The sequence below is a fragment of the Rhamphochromis sp. 'chilingali' genome (genome assembly GCF_963969265.1).
Source record: "Rhamphochromis sp. 'chilingali' genome assembly, chromosome: 3".
NCBI classification, from domain to species: Eukaryota; Metazoa; Chordata; class Actinopteri; order Cichliformes; family Cichlidae; genus Rhamphochromis; species Rhamphochromis sp. 'chilingali'.
In genome coordinates, this window is record NC_137931.1 from 40,648,990 (window position 1) to 40,666,857 (window position 17,868).

Below are 17,868 nucleotides of genomic sequence, written 5' to 3' on the forward strand. Positions count from 1 at the left end.
ACTACAATTATGGAAATTTCAGAAATTCATTAAAAATCATCCTTAGTAGTTGAGGTCCAACTTTCAACACATCTCTCCTCCGGGAAACCTGCTGTACGTCTGGGCCAAATTTCAGCCAGATTTACTGTAATATTCTTCAGAAATTGCAGGGAACTTATGTTCAGTTCAAGGAAGGCTGAAAGACGACCACCACTGAACAAGACACACAAGCTGAAATGTCAAGACTGGGCCACGAAATATCTCAAGACTGGTTTTTCTAAGGTTTTATGGACTGATGAAATGAGAGTGAGTCTTGATGGGCCAGATGGAATTTCGTGGCTGGATTGGTAAAGGGCAGAGAGCTCCAGTCTGACTCAGACGCCAGCAAGGTGGAGGTGGAGTACTGGTTTGGGCTGGTATCATCAAAGATGAGCTTGTGGGGCCTTTTCGGATTGAGGATGGAGTCAGGCTCAACTCCCAGTCCTACTGCCAGTTTCTGGAAGACACCTTCTTCAAGCAGTGGTACAGGAAGAAGTCTGCATCCTTCAAGAAAAACATGATTTTCATGCAGGACAATGCTCCATCACACGCGTCCAAGTACTCCACAGCGTGGCTGGCAAGAAAGGGTATAAAAGAAGAAAAACTAATGACATGGCCACCTTGTTCACCTGATCTGAACCCCATTGAGAACCTGTGGTCCATCATCAAATGTGAGATTTACAAGGAGGGAAAGCAGTACACCTCTCTGAACAGTGTCTGGGAGGCTGTGGTTGCTGCTGCACGCAATGTTGATGGTGAACAGATCAAAACACTGACAGAATCCATGGATGGCAGGCTTTTGAGTGTCCTTGCAAAGAAAGGTGGCTATATTGGTCGCTGATTTGTTGTTGTTTTGTTTTTGAATGTCAGAGATGTATATTTGTGAATGTGGAGATGTTATATTGGTTTCACTGGTAAAAATAAATAATTGAAATGGGTATATATTTGTTTTTTGTTAAGTTGCCTAATAATTATGCACAGTAATAGTCACCTGCACACACAGATATCCCCCTAAAATAGCTAAAACTAAAAACAAACTAAAAACTACTTCCAAAAACATTCAGCTTTGATATTAATGAGTTTTTTGGGTTCATTGAGAACATGGTTGTTGTTCAATAATAAAATTATTCCTCAAAAATACAACTTGCCTAATAATTCTGCACTCCCTGTAGGTCTGTTGACAGAGCTCTGTACAGGTCTGCTCGAGCTGACCTGAAAAGGGGTCCCACCTGTCCAGCAACAACACATGGCATGGAATAACAGACATCATAAACCACAGAGGCAGAACTGTGAAAACAGAAAACCTGAGTGTGCAGCTAGCAGAGGAAATAAACAGCTTCTTCGCCCGCTTTGAAACACCACAACAGCAGCATTCATCTGCCTCAGCCCTGCTCCCATCCTCATCCTCACCTGGTTCCTGCACCGCTCCATTCACTGTAACGGAGCACGATGTCAGATGTGTGTTCCTAGCAGTGAATCCCAGGAAGGTGGCCGGTCCAGACGGAATACGTGGTAAAGTGCTAAGACCATGTGCCCACCAGCTCACCCTCATCTCCACCAGAATCTTCAACCTCTCACTGGATGAAGCAGCCATCCCATCCTGTCTAAAATCAGCCACAATCATCCCAGTACCAAAGAAGTCTCCCATCACCAGCCTGAACTATTATTGCCCTGTGGCCCTCACACCGGTAATCATGAAATGCTTTGAGAGACTAGTCCTTCAGCACACCAAGGATTACCTCCCCCCAGAATTCGACCCCCACCAGTTTGCATACCGTGCAAACAGATTCAAAGAAGATGCCATCACCCTCCACTCGGTGCTGAGTCACCTAGAACAGCGGCAGAGCTACGCCAGAATGCTCTTTGTGGACTACAGCTCACCCTTCCACCACTCGCCCATTGAGAGCCTACTAACTTACTGCATCACAGTATGGTACAGCAGCTGCACTAAGGCGGATAGAGCCACCCTCCCAGCATGTTTGCAATGAGTAGGAGATGCTCTGTATCTCACTGTACAACTGTATAGTGACAAAGGTATTCGATTCTTTTCTAAAAATTGCTATAAACAGAGGAACCCAAACTGATGAAAAGTGGCGAATATTTTTTTTCAAATGACTATTTTTAGTGGATTTTTGATATAGAAGCAGAATGACAGAATGTTAAAAGAAGTTACTTTTAGTCACTCTAAGCTGGGCATTGCGTTCTCTGGCTGTTCAAAGCCATGGAACTTTAGACTTTCCAAGCAAATAATGATGGCCATACTGATGTTCTTTTCAGTACATTTTACTTTGTGTTCATTTTCATTTTTATGATGTTTCTATTTTACATAATCCCACATAGCAAAATTGGTATGGCCTGGTTCTGTCACACACAATGTGCTTACACATGGCCTGCGTACCGCAAAGAATGACGGCCCTATGGTGGCCCAGATCTGGTTTACCAGAGGTGGCCCACACATGAGCCAGCACAAGGCCAGTTGCAGACAAACTGCTGGCCCTGTGCTGGCCCTGTGCTGGCCCTGTGCTGGCCCAGAACAGTTTCAGCTCTGGCCCCAGATGTCAGCCTAATGTGTACCTTAGCCATGTAAGCCATGTAATAACAACATGTGCTGGAACATAATAGTGCAAAAGTAACATGACGAAACTCTGTTCAGACAGTGAATGGACTGATTCTTATATAGAGCTTTTCTACTCTCCCGAATTACTCATAGTGCTCTATGCAACATGCTACATTCACCCAATCACACACTTTCTCTAAACTGAGTGCTTCCTAACTATACACATTCGCACTCTCAATGTTCAGACTGGAGGACCCAGGGATTGAACTACTAACCTTCCGATCAGTAGGTGATAAATAAATAGTGCCATCATTGCCGGAGCTGACCAACATCTGGATACACTCTGCCATGAAACCATTCGGTCAGAAGTGCCAGCTTGATGCCAGATCCGGGCCAGACCTGTTTTCTATGAGCCTGGGCCACATAAACCAAACCATAATCGGGGCAGATATGGCATGCCATCACATAAACAGTGCCATCATTGCCAGGCCTGGTCCATATCTGGATGAAATACCACTTACCATGCCAGAAGTCAGCCAGCAATGCTGGCGTGACACCAGATCCGGGCCAGATCTGTCTGCTACGTGGGTTGGGGATAAATAAAGTCTCTCTGATTCTGATTCTGAATTATACTGAGACACTGCAAAAGGTCATCCATCTCTTTATAAGTTGATTTTGAAGGTAAAATTCAACTGAAATGATGTTTTGCATATGTGAAAAGAGCTGACTACATTTGAAAGTACTATTTTGAGTTAACATTAATTGTAAGGCATAGTACCAAATGTTTGGTTGCATAACCTGTGGCTTTAATAAAGTTAATGACACAAATCAGTCAATTATTTTCTGTGAATATGTTATTACCACAAACGTTCATACACATGACATTAACAATAAAAACAAAATAATCAAAACTTTCTTTTTTAATGAAATACATTTTGTATAGAACCTATAAATAGGTTTTGATTGATGACATTAATCATCAAAAATAGATGAAAAAAATGAACAGGTTAGTTTAATAGGCAGCAATTACACAGCAGATGAAGACTGATACTGAAAAATAATATCAACATTATTCCCACAAAATAAAAACAATCCACCCTTAATGAAAATTATCTCACTTAGTCTTGTCTATTACACACTGGCTATATGGAAAATGAGCAAATGTAATTCAGCGAGTCTTGGTGTGAACCTTGAAGGGTTCAGGCACACGTGTAGCTCCGTAAACTCCCTCTGTGCTCAGCTCCACTCCATCAGGAACAGAGAAAGTGAACTTCTGCAGCAAGCCGACAAAAAACAAGAACAGCTCCATCTTGGCGAGGCTTTCGCCAAGACAGACACGCTTCCCTGAAGAATTCACAAACACATACACGTGCAAGTTTACAACCTGTGGATGATGTTTTTTTTCTTGTTCAGGTTTTGCTAAAACAAAACACTCATTGTGGGGTTTTACCTGCAGAGAAAGGTAGGAATGCTTCTCTCTTCACAAACTTCCCATCAGCATCCAGGAAGTGTCCTGGGTTGAAGGTGTCTGGAGTCTCCCATTCAGTCTTGTCAAACAGCACAGAGGTGAGTACAGGCAACACACTGGTACCCTAGAAAAAACCCCACAAGATAACAAAAAGATGCACTTTAACAACAACACCTGACAGAACAAACATGCAAAGCTTAAAATGTATATTGCATGCACCTTGGGTATGTGGTAACCATCCAGGGTTGTATCCTTGGCAGCAACTCTGAGTGCATTGAGAGGAACAATATTTCCCATCCTCTGAATCTCGTGGATGACGGCATCGGTGTAGGGCAGATTTGGTCTGTCAGCCATGGAAGGCTGGCGGGTTTGTCCAATCACGTTATCTATCTCTGCCTGGACTTTCTCTGTGAAGGAGAATTGAAAGAGTTCAACTTCAACTAGCCCAAGCTTCTATGGAGCTACTGAGTCCCATAAGATGATTGTTTTTAGTTTGTATCTTTTATTTAATACCTGTTAACTCATTGACAAACTTTGGTTGTTGGATGTTAGACATGTCTAACAAATATGTCAAAGTTGTGGAAGGATTGCTGTAAAACTTTGCACTGACGCTAGTAATCTTGCAATTGTTTCATTCAATTTACTTAATGACTTAATATTCAAGTTTTGAACTTTTTTAAAAGTTTTTAAAATGTTTAGGAACAATAACACTGTTTTCCAGAAAAGTTATATAATTGTAGGCCTTTCAACGTTAATGCGTCAATGTGAATTAATCTGTCATTATGACTAATGCAATGACAATTTTTTAACATATTTTACCCATCTGGAGCACAGAATGACTCAAAATCCCCAAAATGTCTCTGTCAACGCATTTCGGGCAGTTTGTCCAAGGTTTGTACATTCTGCGCTCCAGATGGGGGTAAATGTGGTAAAAATTTTAATCACGTTAATCGTGATGATGCGTTTGCATTGACAGAACTAGAAAATAGACTTTATTGATTCTGGGGAACAAATTTCTCTCGCGCCATTTTCAGGTTCGGATTTACATTTTCCCAACTATTAGTTTTAAACACAAATAAAAAGCATTCCATTAGTAGTATATGTGGTCTGCTTTTGCTATTGTTAGCATTTATAGTAAATTGTATTAGAGCTACTAGTGTTATGTTCCAACTATTTTAAAGCTCCGGATGAAGCCCAGTACAATACCCACCCTGGATATCAGGATGTCTGATCAAGAAAACCAGAGCCCACAGCAAAGTGGTGGCTGTTGTTTCTGTTCCAGCCAGGAAAAGATCAGCAGAGCACAAAACCAGGTTGGTCTCAGTGAAGCCCAGGTCAGTTTCTTTGAGCTGTTCAAACAAATTAAAAAGTCACATTAGACACAACACAAATTGCTAATTTGTAGAGTGCAGTTTGTGCAATGCAGTGTCCACATACATTCTCCATTTTGATGAGGAAAGTGTCGATGTAGTCTCTTGGATTGTTGTGCTCCAGGTCCTTCTTGTGGCTTTTCACCTCCTGAGTGATGAACTCTCTGACTTTGTCAAAATTGCTGAACAATCTGTTATGTGGACCTGGCAAACGCTTCATCACTCCGGGGAATGATTCATAGAGCTTGAGATTTGATGAGAGGAAGCGTTATTCAAAGGACGATAGAGAGAAGAAATCCAACACCCATGCCACAGTGCTGTCTCTCATTCTTTTTGTGACAGAAGGAAATTATTGTGACATACCTGAGCCCATATGGAGCCCTCCAGGTGAAGAATCTCAGACAGATTCTTCAGCATGAGCTGGAAGTTGTGGTCACTGTAGTCAAATCTTTTCCCCATCACCAGCTGGCACGCTATATTAGACACGGCATTGTTGAAGAGGCCTGCTGGCCTAAAAAGTTTACCTGAAGACAAATAGACGATTGTTAAGAAAGCACAAATTCTTTGCTTTAGCACTGTTTGTGCAGGATTGTATGCTTATGTTCCACCTAATATAAAACACCTTTCTCCTGCTCTATCTCCTCCTGCAGGTATTGGATCTCCTCACAGATACACTGCTCCATGCGGTTCTTCCCCAGGCCGAAGTCTCGCAATGTAGACAAAGCGAAGCGTCTCTGTGCCTTCCATTTTCCACCGTTGCTCATGAACAGACCATCTCAATACACACAAGCAACTTAAGAACTTAACAACCTATGGAGAATAATTTCAATACTGAATGGTACATCAAATAGTGACTTCCAAACCTGAGTTTGCCGAATAAAACCTGTCGCCCATGGGGCTGTATGGTCGATCCACAAAGTTGTCAGCTTGTGTTACCAGAGCTTCTTTTACCATCTTGTATCCAGAGACGATTACCATTTTATCCCTGCCGAAGCAGAAACTGAACACATTCCCGTAGATTTCAGCCAGCTACAAAAAACACAACAAACATGAAGGATATACCACAACATTTGTAATCTACAGAAAGAAATTAGTGGGAAGTGCTGTAATTAGAGGCTGGAAATCATGGATACTGACTATCAATCAATATTTCATCTTATCATCCATTTTCTAGACGTACATCCAGGATTGGTTGCAAGTTTGTCACAGGGCTAACACAGACAGACAGGCAACCATTCACTTTGAGACTATGAGAAATTTCAATCAACCTAATAGTTAGCGAATGCCTTTTATTAAAGTTAAATCTAAACTTTACACTGTTGAAATTCAAGTGGACTGAAATTTACATAAATTTACATAATTAAAATTCTGGGATCCACAGTTTTTCCACATAATTGTTTGCTTGACCATATTTGAAGAAATTGCTTAGACCTACATCTGCTTATTAGCACTAAGTACCAACTCAGGGCTCGCAAAATCGCTAGCCCGACGTCCCGGGGCTAGCGATTTTTCCAGTCAGGCTACCAAAATCTATCTCTGCCCTGCCCGTTGGGGTATCATAGGAAGGAAAAATATATGTCAATGCTTTTGCATTCTTTCGGAAATGTAGCTGGGTAGTTATGTCATTGGCATCGATGAGCCACTGTCAATATGTGACATATTGAAATCGTTTGAATTTGCGCTTGTTTTTTGCTTCCACTTTGCAATTGCGTGAACTGTGCATAGAGAGCGACAGCACTGATTGGTGTGCGACGATAATTTGCGCACCAATTCCTCTGACATCGTCTTATCAATCGTTAGCTTACTATGCAAACATGACAAGTGAAATCTCCGCAGCAAGCTTAAACATGTGAGAGGTTGATCGCGCAGAGAATCGCTGAGCTTATGTGAGTCCGTGTGTAAAAGCAGCAGGATATATATTTTAGTTCTGCTGAGCCAAATAAGACAGGTCAGGGTGAAGAAGTGACAGCCAAAGAAGGCGGGGGTTTACGACACCAACTCTCTGCCATCTATAATCCAGTTTTGAGATCCCTTCCCAGACACCTTAACGCCCACTCACATCCTGGGCCATCTGACCTCAGGAATTCGCATGATAAGGTGGGGCCAGGTTTCACAATGAACACACCCGAAACTCTGGCTGATTGGGACCCACGCCCAGTTTCACACCTTGGCTCAGGCGATTAGAGGATCATCAGGGGGTCCTTTTGTCCCTCTGTGGGGGGTCACTCCCACTAGGTTTATATCTGGGACTCTCCACCATTTGACCTTAGAACTGAAGAAGCTTCTCAGATGAGAGGTGAAACGTCTTCAAGCAACTTAAAGAAGTCCAGACGCTTTTCTTTGCAAGCTCCTTTGACTACGATGACCTGGATGACTGAGAACCTTCACAGACATACAGCCAAAGAAAAGCTTACCACAAAACGGAAAAGTTATGACAAATCAGACTATAAGGCAAAAAGAAAGTGCAGCTTTATGGTTTCATGGACAAAAGAATATACGTGGCTGCAATATGACAAGCTAAATAACCAGGGGTGCACATAAGTGGTCCACAGGTGCACATTCGCTGTCAAAATAAAAAACGCGCGCAAGATAAGAAGTTGCAATGCGCATTTGCGTACATAAGATTTTCTGGAGGAGGACAGACATTTGTTTAGAACTCTTAAAGATGTCGAAGAAGCTCCTTTAAGCAATTACTTTGGTGTTCCTCCACCTCCAAAGAAATGTCAGAAGGAGTCTGAATCACAAAGAACCGCATATTCTCGGAAAAGTGGTTGCAGGAGGTGAGCTGCCTTCAAACACATGATGAATGCACAGAGATGTAGTGCAGAATGTGCCGTGAAAATCCCACTCTAGTGGACAAAAACAGAGCCTTTTATATGGATGCAAACGCGCGTTGCAACTTCTTATCTGGTGCGCGTCTTTTATTTTGACAGCGAATGCCCACATGCGGACCACTTATGTGCACCCGTGTAAATAACATAATGTTCTGCCGGGTGTGTTGTTGGTTTCCCTCGATTTCTGAGTCGACAAGCGCCTTTGTTACTGGGACCAGTAATTTTAAGAAAGGCCCCCATTAGAACCCATGAGAAATGTAAGAAATGCATTATTGCTCAGTCTGCAATATCTTTCCCAGAACAAACACCAATTGCAAATAACATACTAAAAATAAACCTGAAAAATCTGTTTAGAACAGCGTACTATGTTGCAAAGAGTGAACTACCACTGGCACAATTTAGCAGTCTTTGCAAACTTCAGAAAGCAAATGGCCTATCTTGGTTCCACTTACCTCTTACTCGTGGAAATTTCAAATTCAGGATCTGACACAGACTGATTCATGTTCTACACAGTTCTTACAAGTTCAAAGAAATGTCTGTTCAATTAGAATCAAGTATTTGAGTTGATGATTGTAATTTTTATACAATGTTGTCATTTGTGTTTCAACAATTTTTTGATTAATGTATAATATTGTAACGGAAACAAAACAGGAAACAAAACATCAATCAAAAAATTGCTCTCTTTTTTATTCGGGCTACTTAAATTTATTTTGGGCTACCAAAAACTGAAGAGTCCCTGCCTGAAGGGCTACCAGGGATTTTGAAATTTTGCGAGCCCTGCAGCTATAGTTAGTTGTTCTGATAATCTATTAGAGTTGTTTCTGAAGTATTCTCTCCTTTCTGTATTTCAGTAAAAAACAAAACAAAACAAAACAAAAAATCTTGCTGCAGTACAAAATCAAAATCTCAAAAATCAAAAAGTTTTGATCCTGATGACTGAACAATGCAGACAGAAGCACACAAGTATACATGCAAACAACAAAGCAGTACTTTAAATTGCACTCTATACTTAGAACCCCCCTGATATTATACAAGCATGAACCCGTACCTTGTTGAAATAAATATGTGGGTGTTTCTTTCCCACAATCTGGAAATTCCCAATAAAAGGTAAAGCGAATGGTCCCGGTGGAAAATCTCTTGGATTCTTGTTTCTGAGGTGGTACATGATCAGAAGGAGCAAAAACACGGAGAGTAAAACTCCCTCGTTGCTCAGTAAAAAGTTGGAAAACCACATTGTTAAATTCATTTTTTTTTTTTTTTTAAATTCAAACAAAGCTGATTCTTTCCAATCTGGAGATGTGATTCTTTCTGGTAGAAAGTAGTGGTAGTGGTTTATAAACCTGATGCTTGATAAAATATTCATCTGATGCAAATGTTTATGATGCACAGTACTAATACTTGTCTGTTCAAAGGTTCTTGTGATATGGTGGTTACATAACAAGCTGGGCTACAAAACACAATCCATTTGCTCAGCTCTGCAGGATGAATTTGTTCAAGGCTGTTGAACTTACATCTACTCAAAGTGTAAATACTGCCCAGTGGTAACAAAAGTCATCTAGTAAATTCATCCTGCAATTTCATATACTTCTGAGTGGAAGTCACATGAACGATGACCAGGAATCATGGTTTTACTGTTTCTTTTGCTATATAGCTAAGATATATTGTCACATTATCAGCACAAATATACATAGTATATATGTAGTATGTTGTCACATGGTTTTCATGGACAAAGAATAAAAAAGGAGTGCCCTTTGTCCTGATCCTGCATAAAACCTTATCTGTGATTAGATTACAGTGCACGTCTCAATTTCTGACTTGCAGGAGCAGGAGGGAAACTTTTTTTTCTGTTCTTCTCAGGTTAGTGATAAAGTGGTTTGTAAATGGACATACACACGTTCCCTCACATTTGCACACACGACAGGTTATATGTTTTTGTATGAAGAATTTTTTATTGAACTTTTTATCCTGCGATGCACTCTGAGTTCATAGTTAAACACATTTGACCTTCCAAGGGATTCAGAGATTCAGCTGGATATTCATTAAAGTGACTGATTGCTTTCAAATAGTGCAATTATCCAGGGTTCTGCTCATGAATCTGCTTGTTGATATTTGCCTCCACTGAACATTATTTACACTGTGAGTAGATGTAAGGTCACAGAGCCTGATGGGTCTGGATTTGCTTTGCAGACCATTTCACAAACGTTGTTTCTCAAGCACCTTTGAACAGAGAATATTCTATATGAACTTTGTCATGACTGATTTATTCTGAAGGTCTACGTAGCAAAAAAGTCCATGAAGCATGAACAGGCTTATAAAACCGCTGAAAACCACAAACATACGACAAAGAGCGAAGGCAGAATTAAAATTTAAACTTGAATGCACTGTTTAACTGAGTCTATTGAATGAAACTCAAATATATTTAATGAAAGACCAATGTCACAGAGGAACTGGCTCCAATTTCTGTTTTAGAAGTGTCATACATGATGCTAAAAGAAGTGATAACATGAATAAGTTTGCAGAGTAGCAGCACTCCTAAGCAATGAAGACATAATATAATGGAAAATGTACTAGTATTAAACTCCAGGGTTCAGTGCTGTACAATGGATAAAGAAATTTAGTCAGTGTTTCATCACAGATATGCAATTCATTCCATCTTAACCCAGCCATTTTTTAGAACAGCATTGTTATTCCCTCCTTTAAGACAATTAAACTTATTTTAAACTGTGAAACATCTACTAATCATGTTTGTAAAATATGCCATAGAATTGGCAAAATCTATATTTTAATATACCATTAGTCACTGACAAATCAACCTGGGTATTAACATTTAAAAGACATTCTTAAAATCAGCAGAGAGTACGAGGAGTCCAAGTTCCAGCCTTTTATTTTCACACAAAGCTTTCAGTGTTATGTAACCTGACACGGGGGCTTGTTTTCCCAGAACTGCAGGTTCCACCCAAATAACATCAGACATACCAAAGCCCTGTCTGCAGAATCAGTGTGGTTCTCCACAAGGATCATCAATACTTTCACCATGGTTTTTCAAGCTCTTTTTGACTGTCTGAATTTTAGTAGTTGGCTGTTGCTTGCTTTTGTATTGCTGATTTTGTTTGATTTGATAAGAAACCGCAGACCTCTTAACTTTCCACCAGGACCCCGGGCTTTGCCTCTTCTAGGAAATGTTTTCACCGGAGTTGACTTCAAATCAATGATGAAGGTGAGCTTAACAGTCATGTAAAAGTAATGCATGCAACAGTATGCACATGCATTTTTTCCAGCAGAAGTTTGACTTACACACAACAACGTGGTCCACATGAAGTGCAAAAGAAATCACAACTGCAGAATAACAATATTGCAACTTAAAAGATTTTTAGTCATCACTGTCACACTTTCATACTGTGTCAGCAGTTTCAGTGGGGGATTTGGGAACTTCAGTCTCTTAATGAAATATTTGTCATTGTCTACATATTGAAGGTATTACTTTGAAAAAAAAAAAATGTTTGTGAAACATTTCTCCTCCTAATTTTTCCTGCTTGCAGCTGGCTGAGACGTACGGTCCTGTGTTCAGTGTGAAGAGAGGCAGTGAGAGGATGGTGTACGTTGCAGGATACAAGATGGTCAAAGAGGCTCTTGTTAATCAGCTGGATAGCTTTATTGATCGACCAGTTCTTCCTCTCTTCCATATTATCTATAAGGGTCTTGGTGAGTATAGGGGCATCAAGGTCTAGGAACTGCCAAACATACCCCCTCCCACCCGCACCACCAAGTGTCATCAGTCTGTCACTTTGACAAAAAGGGCTCATGATGTAACCAAGTATTCTAATTAAATTAAATCTAATCTCTAATTAAATACAATCTGAATATACTTTACTGAAGTATTTGCATTTTACAACTCATATTTTGGAGGGAAATATTACTTTGAAATATTACTCCACTACATGAAACTGTAGTTACTAGTTATTGCATAGATTTGTATTATTATTAAATATGTTTTGAGTATAAAGTATAACAATTATACGATTGTATACTATTAACTTTCCGTCATAAAATAAGCAGAAAGTAGACATAGCTGTAGCATGAAAGTGAAGTCACATTTGTTGTTGGAAAACATTTTACAAAGGACATCATATATATACAGCATATTTTTTGTGGGAAAAACAGAAGTATAACTGAGCAGAAACTAATTGTTAGTTATTCTATATAATATTGTCATAGGCATATCTTTGAGCAATGGCTACCTGTGGAGGAAGCAGAGGAAGTTTGCCAACACTCACCTACGTTACTTTGGAGAGGGCCAGAAGGCACTGGAGAAGTACATTGAAGTGGAGTGCAGCTTCCTTTGTGAAGCTCTCAAAGAGGAGCAAGGCAAGTAGAGTTCGGGAATTCACTCAGTTGGGCTGTTTGTTGTGCACTGAAATCATTTCTATAGCAGGATTTCTCTTGACCTGAGTTAAATTTGACATCTTCACAGGAAGACCATTCAACCCACACTACACCATAACAAATTCAGTGAGCAATGTGATATGCTGTGTGGTCTTTGGGCATCGCTTTGAATACACTGATCCAAATTATCGCAAAATTCTGGAGCTGGACAATGAGGCTATTGTGCTTTCTGGTTCAGCACAAGCACAGGTATTCCTTATGTAAACTATTGTAGTAATAACAAAATAAGCTGTGTTGGTCTATTGCTGTTCTGAGAGACTGTCGTCATCAACAGCTCCTTGATGCCTTTCCTGACTTGATGAAGCACCTGCCAGGGCCTCATCAGACTATCCAAAACAACTATAAGGAGCTTTTGGCATTTGTAAAGAAGGAAATAGAAAAGCACCAGGAGGACTGGAACCCTGAAGACCCTCGTGACTTTATTGATACATATCTGTCAGAGATGGAAAAGGTAATATGAAGGCATTTCTAACAAAGCTTGTGAATCCTGTTAGGTCAAGAATTGCATGCTTTTGCATCCTTGAACAAAGTGAACAAAGCCAGCAGTTTCTGCTCAAAATAGATAGTTTAAAATTTAATTTATATTTACAACTAAAGCACATATCATTGTAAAGAAAAGAAACACACACACACACACACACACACACACAAAGTTTTTTCTATGTTAATGTGAGAAAAATGTGAGAAAAAAATGTCAAGACATAAATGCTGCATTACACTTAGTCAGTGCTAATATGACTGGCAAACAGCAAGCCCAGCTTGATAATATATTAACTATATTTTATAAATTATTTTTTCCCTTTATCCCTAGTTTGCAAAGGTACACTATGACATCACAACAGTGTGATTTGTCAGTTGCAACTTTGATGCAGGAACAGCAACAAAATGGGTATATCAGACACACCAAACTGTAATACAAGCAAAAACTGGACTAAAAAAGATTTAGTCCAGTTTCAGTGCATTACTTGCTGATGAAATTTGTTTAGTTCTTCACCAAAATACCACTTTTAATTCCCTAAAGAATTATTATCAGTGTCACTTGAAAATTGATAAAATATCTAAATGCTTATATGAACCAGGAGTTTCAATTAGCCATGGTGGTGAATACTCTGAACATGCTTCTGGAGAGTACACCGGAAAATCCAATTAGTTCCCAAAATGTAAAAAAATTGTGAAAAATGACATAAAGCTTACTTAAAATAACTAAGTTAGGGCAACTTATTCATTATGAGTACAATTTGTCAAGAAAATGTAAAACATACTGTTAAATAATAATATATTTAGTGGTGGTGTAAAATAGCCTAAATCAGCTCATCACTTTGAATAATGTCAGTACTTTTTTGTTACATTAGAAACAAATGGATCCCCAGGCTGGCTTCAACCTTGAAACACTGTCGTTATCCTCCCTTGACCTGCTTGAGGCTGGAACAGAAACAACTGCTACCACCCTGCGCTGGGCCCTTATAGTCATGCTGACCTACCCAGAGATACAGGGTCAGAGTCTAATCAATAACACTTAACATTGATGTATTTCAGTGAAGGACTGAGACTGTTGATGAGAGTTTAACCATGATGAGCAGTGAACTGTCTGTGTTAGTCCTTACTGTGCTTACATTTTCAGAGAAAGTCCAGGCAGAGATAGACAGAGTGATCGGACAGTCTCGCCTGCCCACCTTGGCTGACAGACCCAACCTGCCGTACACTGATGCTGTTGTCCATGAGGTCCAAAGGTTTGGAAATATTGCTCCCCTGGGATTCCCGAGACGTGCCACTAAGGACACTACACTGGGAGGATACTTCATTCCTAAGGTAAGTGACGATTTACCTGACTCACACAGAGATGGTTATTTCTAAACAGCTAATATCAAAAAGATTGTAAAACTTATTTTCAGGGCACAGCTACGACTATGATTCTTGCATCCGTGCTGTTTGACAAGAATGAGTGGGAGACTCCAGATGTCTTCAATCCTGAGCATTTCTTGGATTCACAGGGCCAGTTTCGAAAAAGAGATGCATTCTTGCCATTTGCAGCAGGTCATTTTAAATCTACTTTTTTTTTTGTTCTTTAGCAACAATAATCAGAATTCCCATTTTAGAAAATGAGTGCCACCAAAAACAAATACTTCTGTTTGTCACCCCACAGGTAAACGTATGTGTCTTGGTGAGCCCCTGGCCAAAATGGAGCTGTTCCTTTTCTTTGCATCTCTGCTCCAACGCTTCACCTTCACTCCCATTCCTGGAGAAATGCCCAGCATGGATGGTGTGTTGGGCTTCACCCACACGCCTCAGGAGTTCAGGATGCAGGCAGCGCCTCGCTGATGTCACTCTATTCAAACATAAAGATCAATAAGCTGAACCTCTTTATGAGCATACTAGAAACCCAAAGAGAAGCAACACCTTTTATTATATATATTCTGACCTGCAACTGAAAAAAAGCAACTTTCTTAATGTAACTCTCTTTAAGTAGTCTTGAGGAATAGTTCTCCAGGCTTCTTAATAACATTCAAAAATCTATTTTTGATGTTGGCTGCCTTTTTAAAAAAATTGTCTAGAAGTTGTCGCAGTGTGCCTAACCCCTTATACTATCTCCTGTCACTGACTTTCAGTCGGGTTCTTAAGTAATTTACCTCAAGAATGACTTCTTGACATTGATTCTTCCACTATTTTGGAAAATCAGCAACCATATAACAAAAACCTTGATTTTGTTCAACAGCTATTTTATATACAGCTAGAGAACAAATATAATCAACAGCATAGTTTAAACTGGAGTGGCCACAGTGTAGTGATTAAGAGATTAAGGGATGGTGATTGCGGCAGGAAGGACATTTTGCGTAACAATTTGTTTTTTAAATTTGCCAAGTCAAATACACAAAACTACACTTTGATATCAAATATACAAAGCTACACTTTGAAGGTCATGGTCTAGTCGTGATCATTCTTTAAATATTTAGCATCTAAAACACATATTTGGTTCCATGAGACATTTCTTTTGAACTGTGTGTAATTATGAACACAAGATCCCATTCGATCATAGACAGAAGACAGGGCAAAATTCAAAAAATTCAAAAAAGTGAAAAATTCACACCTCGTAGATCAGACCAAAAAGTGGAAGATTTGTTTGTAAAAAATTAACTGATCTTCATATAACCTGGCATGCTGCAAATTGCTTTTACATGTGATTATATAGAAGACCCTGTATTTATGGGTATTAATTCAAATGTAGGAGTGCTGCTTTTCTATTTCCTGCTTATGTTTTTAAATGTATTACCGTATTTCCCGGACTACAAAGCGCACCTGAATATTAGCCGCAAAAGCTAAAATCAGGGGAAAATCCTGTTTTGTACATACATTAGCCGCACCTGACTAAAAGCCGCAGGTGTTTCAATGTTGACTTATCATATGTAAGAGAATATGCACAAAGGGAATTGTCAGGAAAGAGATGGCTGTTTGGAGACACACCCCTTTTATTAATATTTTGAAAAACAAGTTATGGGTACATATTTGCACATGTAGTACATAGCAGTAACCTACAGCACACCAGAAAAATAGATTCGGACTACCTTTTAGGCTCAGGTGCAGTGACACGGAGAAGAAAAGTCAGTCATTCACCATCTTTCTCTTCTTCCTGCGCTCTAAAACCACCAAAGTCCTCTTCTCCAATGTCGGAAACGAACAGGCTCAGGGTGGCCTCGTCATCCACTCTCCGCTTCTCTCCTTCGTTGTCACTTTCAAAACCAAAGAAATCCTCGTTGTCAGTGTCAGAGTCGAACACCCTCAGAAGGGCCGTGGCGGTGTCCTCCTCTCCATCATGCAGCAGTCCAGCCCTTCAAAATCCGTTGGTGATCGTGGATGTTTTCGCACTTTTCCACGCTGTCAGAATCCACCGGTGGAGTTGGGCATAACTTGCTTTTCGCAAGTTTATCGCCGCTCGTCATCCATGCCTCCCGCTGAATGCGTAGCGCTACTTTGAAGTTTGTTTTTCGCGCTACTTCGTACGGCACTACGTTGCCTGGCGGACGGACATGTGACTAACATACCACTCTTGAACCTCGATCCTTCCGCCAGGCAACGTAGTGCCGTACAACAGCGGAACAAACAAAACAAATCGTCTTACGATATCACAAAAATCATGGAAAATCCATAGAAAAGCCGCACCTGACTAAAAGCCGCAGGGTTCAAAGCTTGTGCAAAAAGTAGCGGCTTATAGCCCGACAATTACGGTAATCAACACATTAAGAAATAAAACAATTGCATACTACGTGCTTATGATTGTCATTTTATTGGTGGCTTTCATGGATTTAGTTGTTGTCTAAAAGCCTCCAGTTCATCAACTATGCAAGGGAGAATATGTGTTCCCCTTTTGATTACTTTGATCATTTAAATATATTTTGTTCCCGTTATTATGTTAAATTTTGTTGAAAAGATTGTTTTTCATGTATTTTGGATAGGCAGAGAATTTTTTTGGTTGCGTGTCAGACACAGTAATCAAAGCCCGCCCTCAACCCATCACTGACATTTTGTTTGTTTTCCTGGAATTGCCACATGCACAACAAATGTAGAAAACTAGCTAAGTTGAGTTACTAGTTTATTTTATAAGTTGAGTTCCACTTGAAAGCCATTGACTTTAGGTCCTGGATTTTCAGAATTCAGTTCTGCAAGGTTTGTTCAGTCCCGCGCTGACATTAGAACCCCTTATTGTCTTTGTCAGGATGTGTATTTTGTGAAAAAGAAAGTCCACCTTCTTCCCGTTTAGGTATGAGAACAAAGTAAATTTAAAAAAATCACCTGGTTAATAGCAGGTTGTAAAATTAGGCAAATACAACCTCACATGAAAAACAACACATTACATACAGCAGTGACTCATAAGTTATTTAACAAACATTAAGCTAAAATGCAGAAGCAGTTTGGAAAATTTCAAACATCTTTAGTGTTTCCAAATGAATTAAGAAGGTAAAGCTGGTGATCAAATGCACTTAGATGATCATCAGCAAGTATGACTATTTCTTAAAAAAAAAAAAAAAAAAAAAAGCAGTTGTAGTACTTGTAAAGCATGAAATTATAATTTTGATGCTTTTATAATATTAGGTAGTGTCATTCATTGAAAAGAAAATTAGTTGCCATAATCTTGAGTTCCACATGTTTACTCCTGACTAAATTTACTAATATGAATCCAGAATT

At 39.7% G+C, this 17,868-nt stretch overlaps 2 protein-coding genes across 2 annotated transcripts; one reads left to right on the plus strand and one right to left on the minus strand.

Moving 5' to 3' along the window:
* Window positions 1-3,743: 3,743 nt before the first annotated feature.
* LOC308394531 (cytochrome P450 2J4-like) lies at window positions 3,744-9,481 on the minus strand (the record flags this gene model as incomplete). Its single annotated transcript, XM_080878892.1, has 9 exons — window positions 3,744-3,919; window positions 4,026-4,167; window positions 4,263-4,450; window positions 5,254-5,392; window positions 5,481-5,657; window positions 5,777-5,937; window positions 6,036-6,188; window positions 6,277-6,442; window positions 9,296-9,481. 9 exons carry the CDS (start codon window positions 9,479-9,481, stop codon window positions 3,744-3,746), a joined length of 1,488 nt encoding a protein of 495 aa, XP_080735018.1.
* A 1,747-nt stretch (window positions 9,482-11,228) lies between these two features.
* LOC308394527 (cytochrome P450 2J2-like) lies at window positions 11,229-15,951 on the plus strand. Its single transcript, XM_080878888.1, has 9 exons — window positions 11,229-11,464; window positions 11,787-11,949; window positions 12,463-12,616; window positions 12,723-12,879; window positions 12,965-13,141; window positions 14,043-14,184; window positions 14,312-14,499; window positions 14,583-14,724; window positions 14,834-15,951. Exons 1-9 carry the CDS (start codon window positions 11,282-11,284, stop codon window positions 15,007-15,009), a joined length of 1,482 nt encoding a protein of 493 aa, XP_080735014.1. The 5' UTR covers window positions 11,229-11,281; the 3' UTR covers window positions 15,010-15,951.
* The last annotated feature ends 1,917 nt before the right edge of the window (window positions 15,952-17,868 follow it).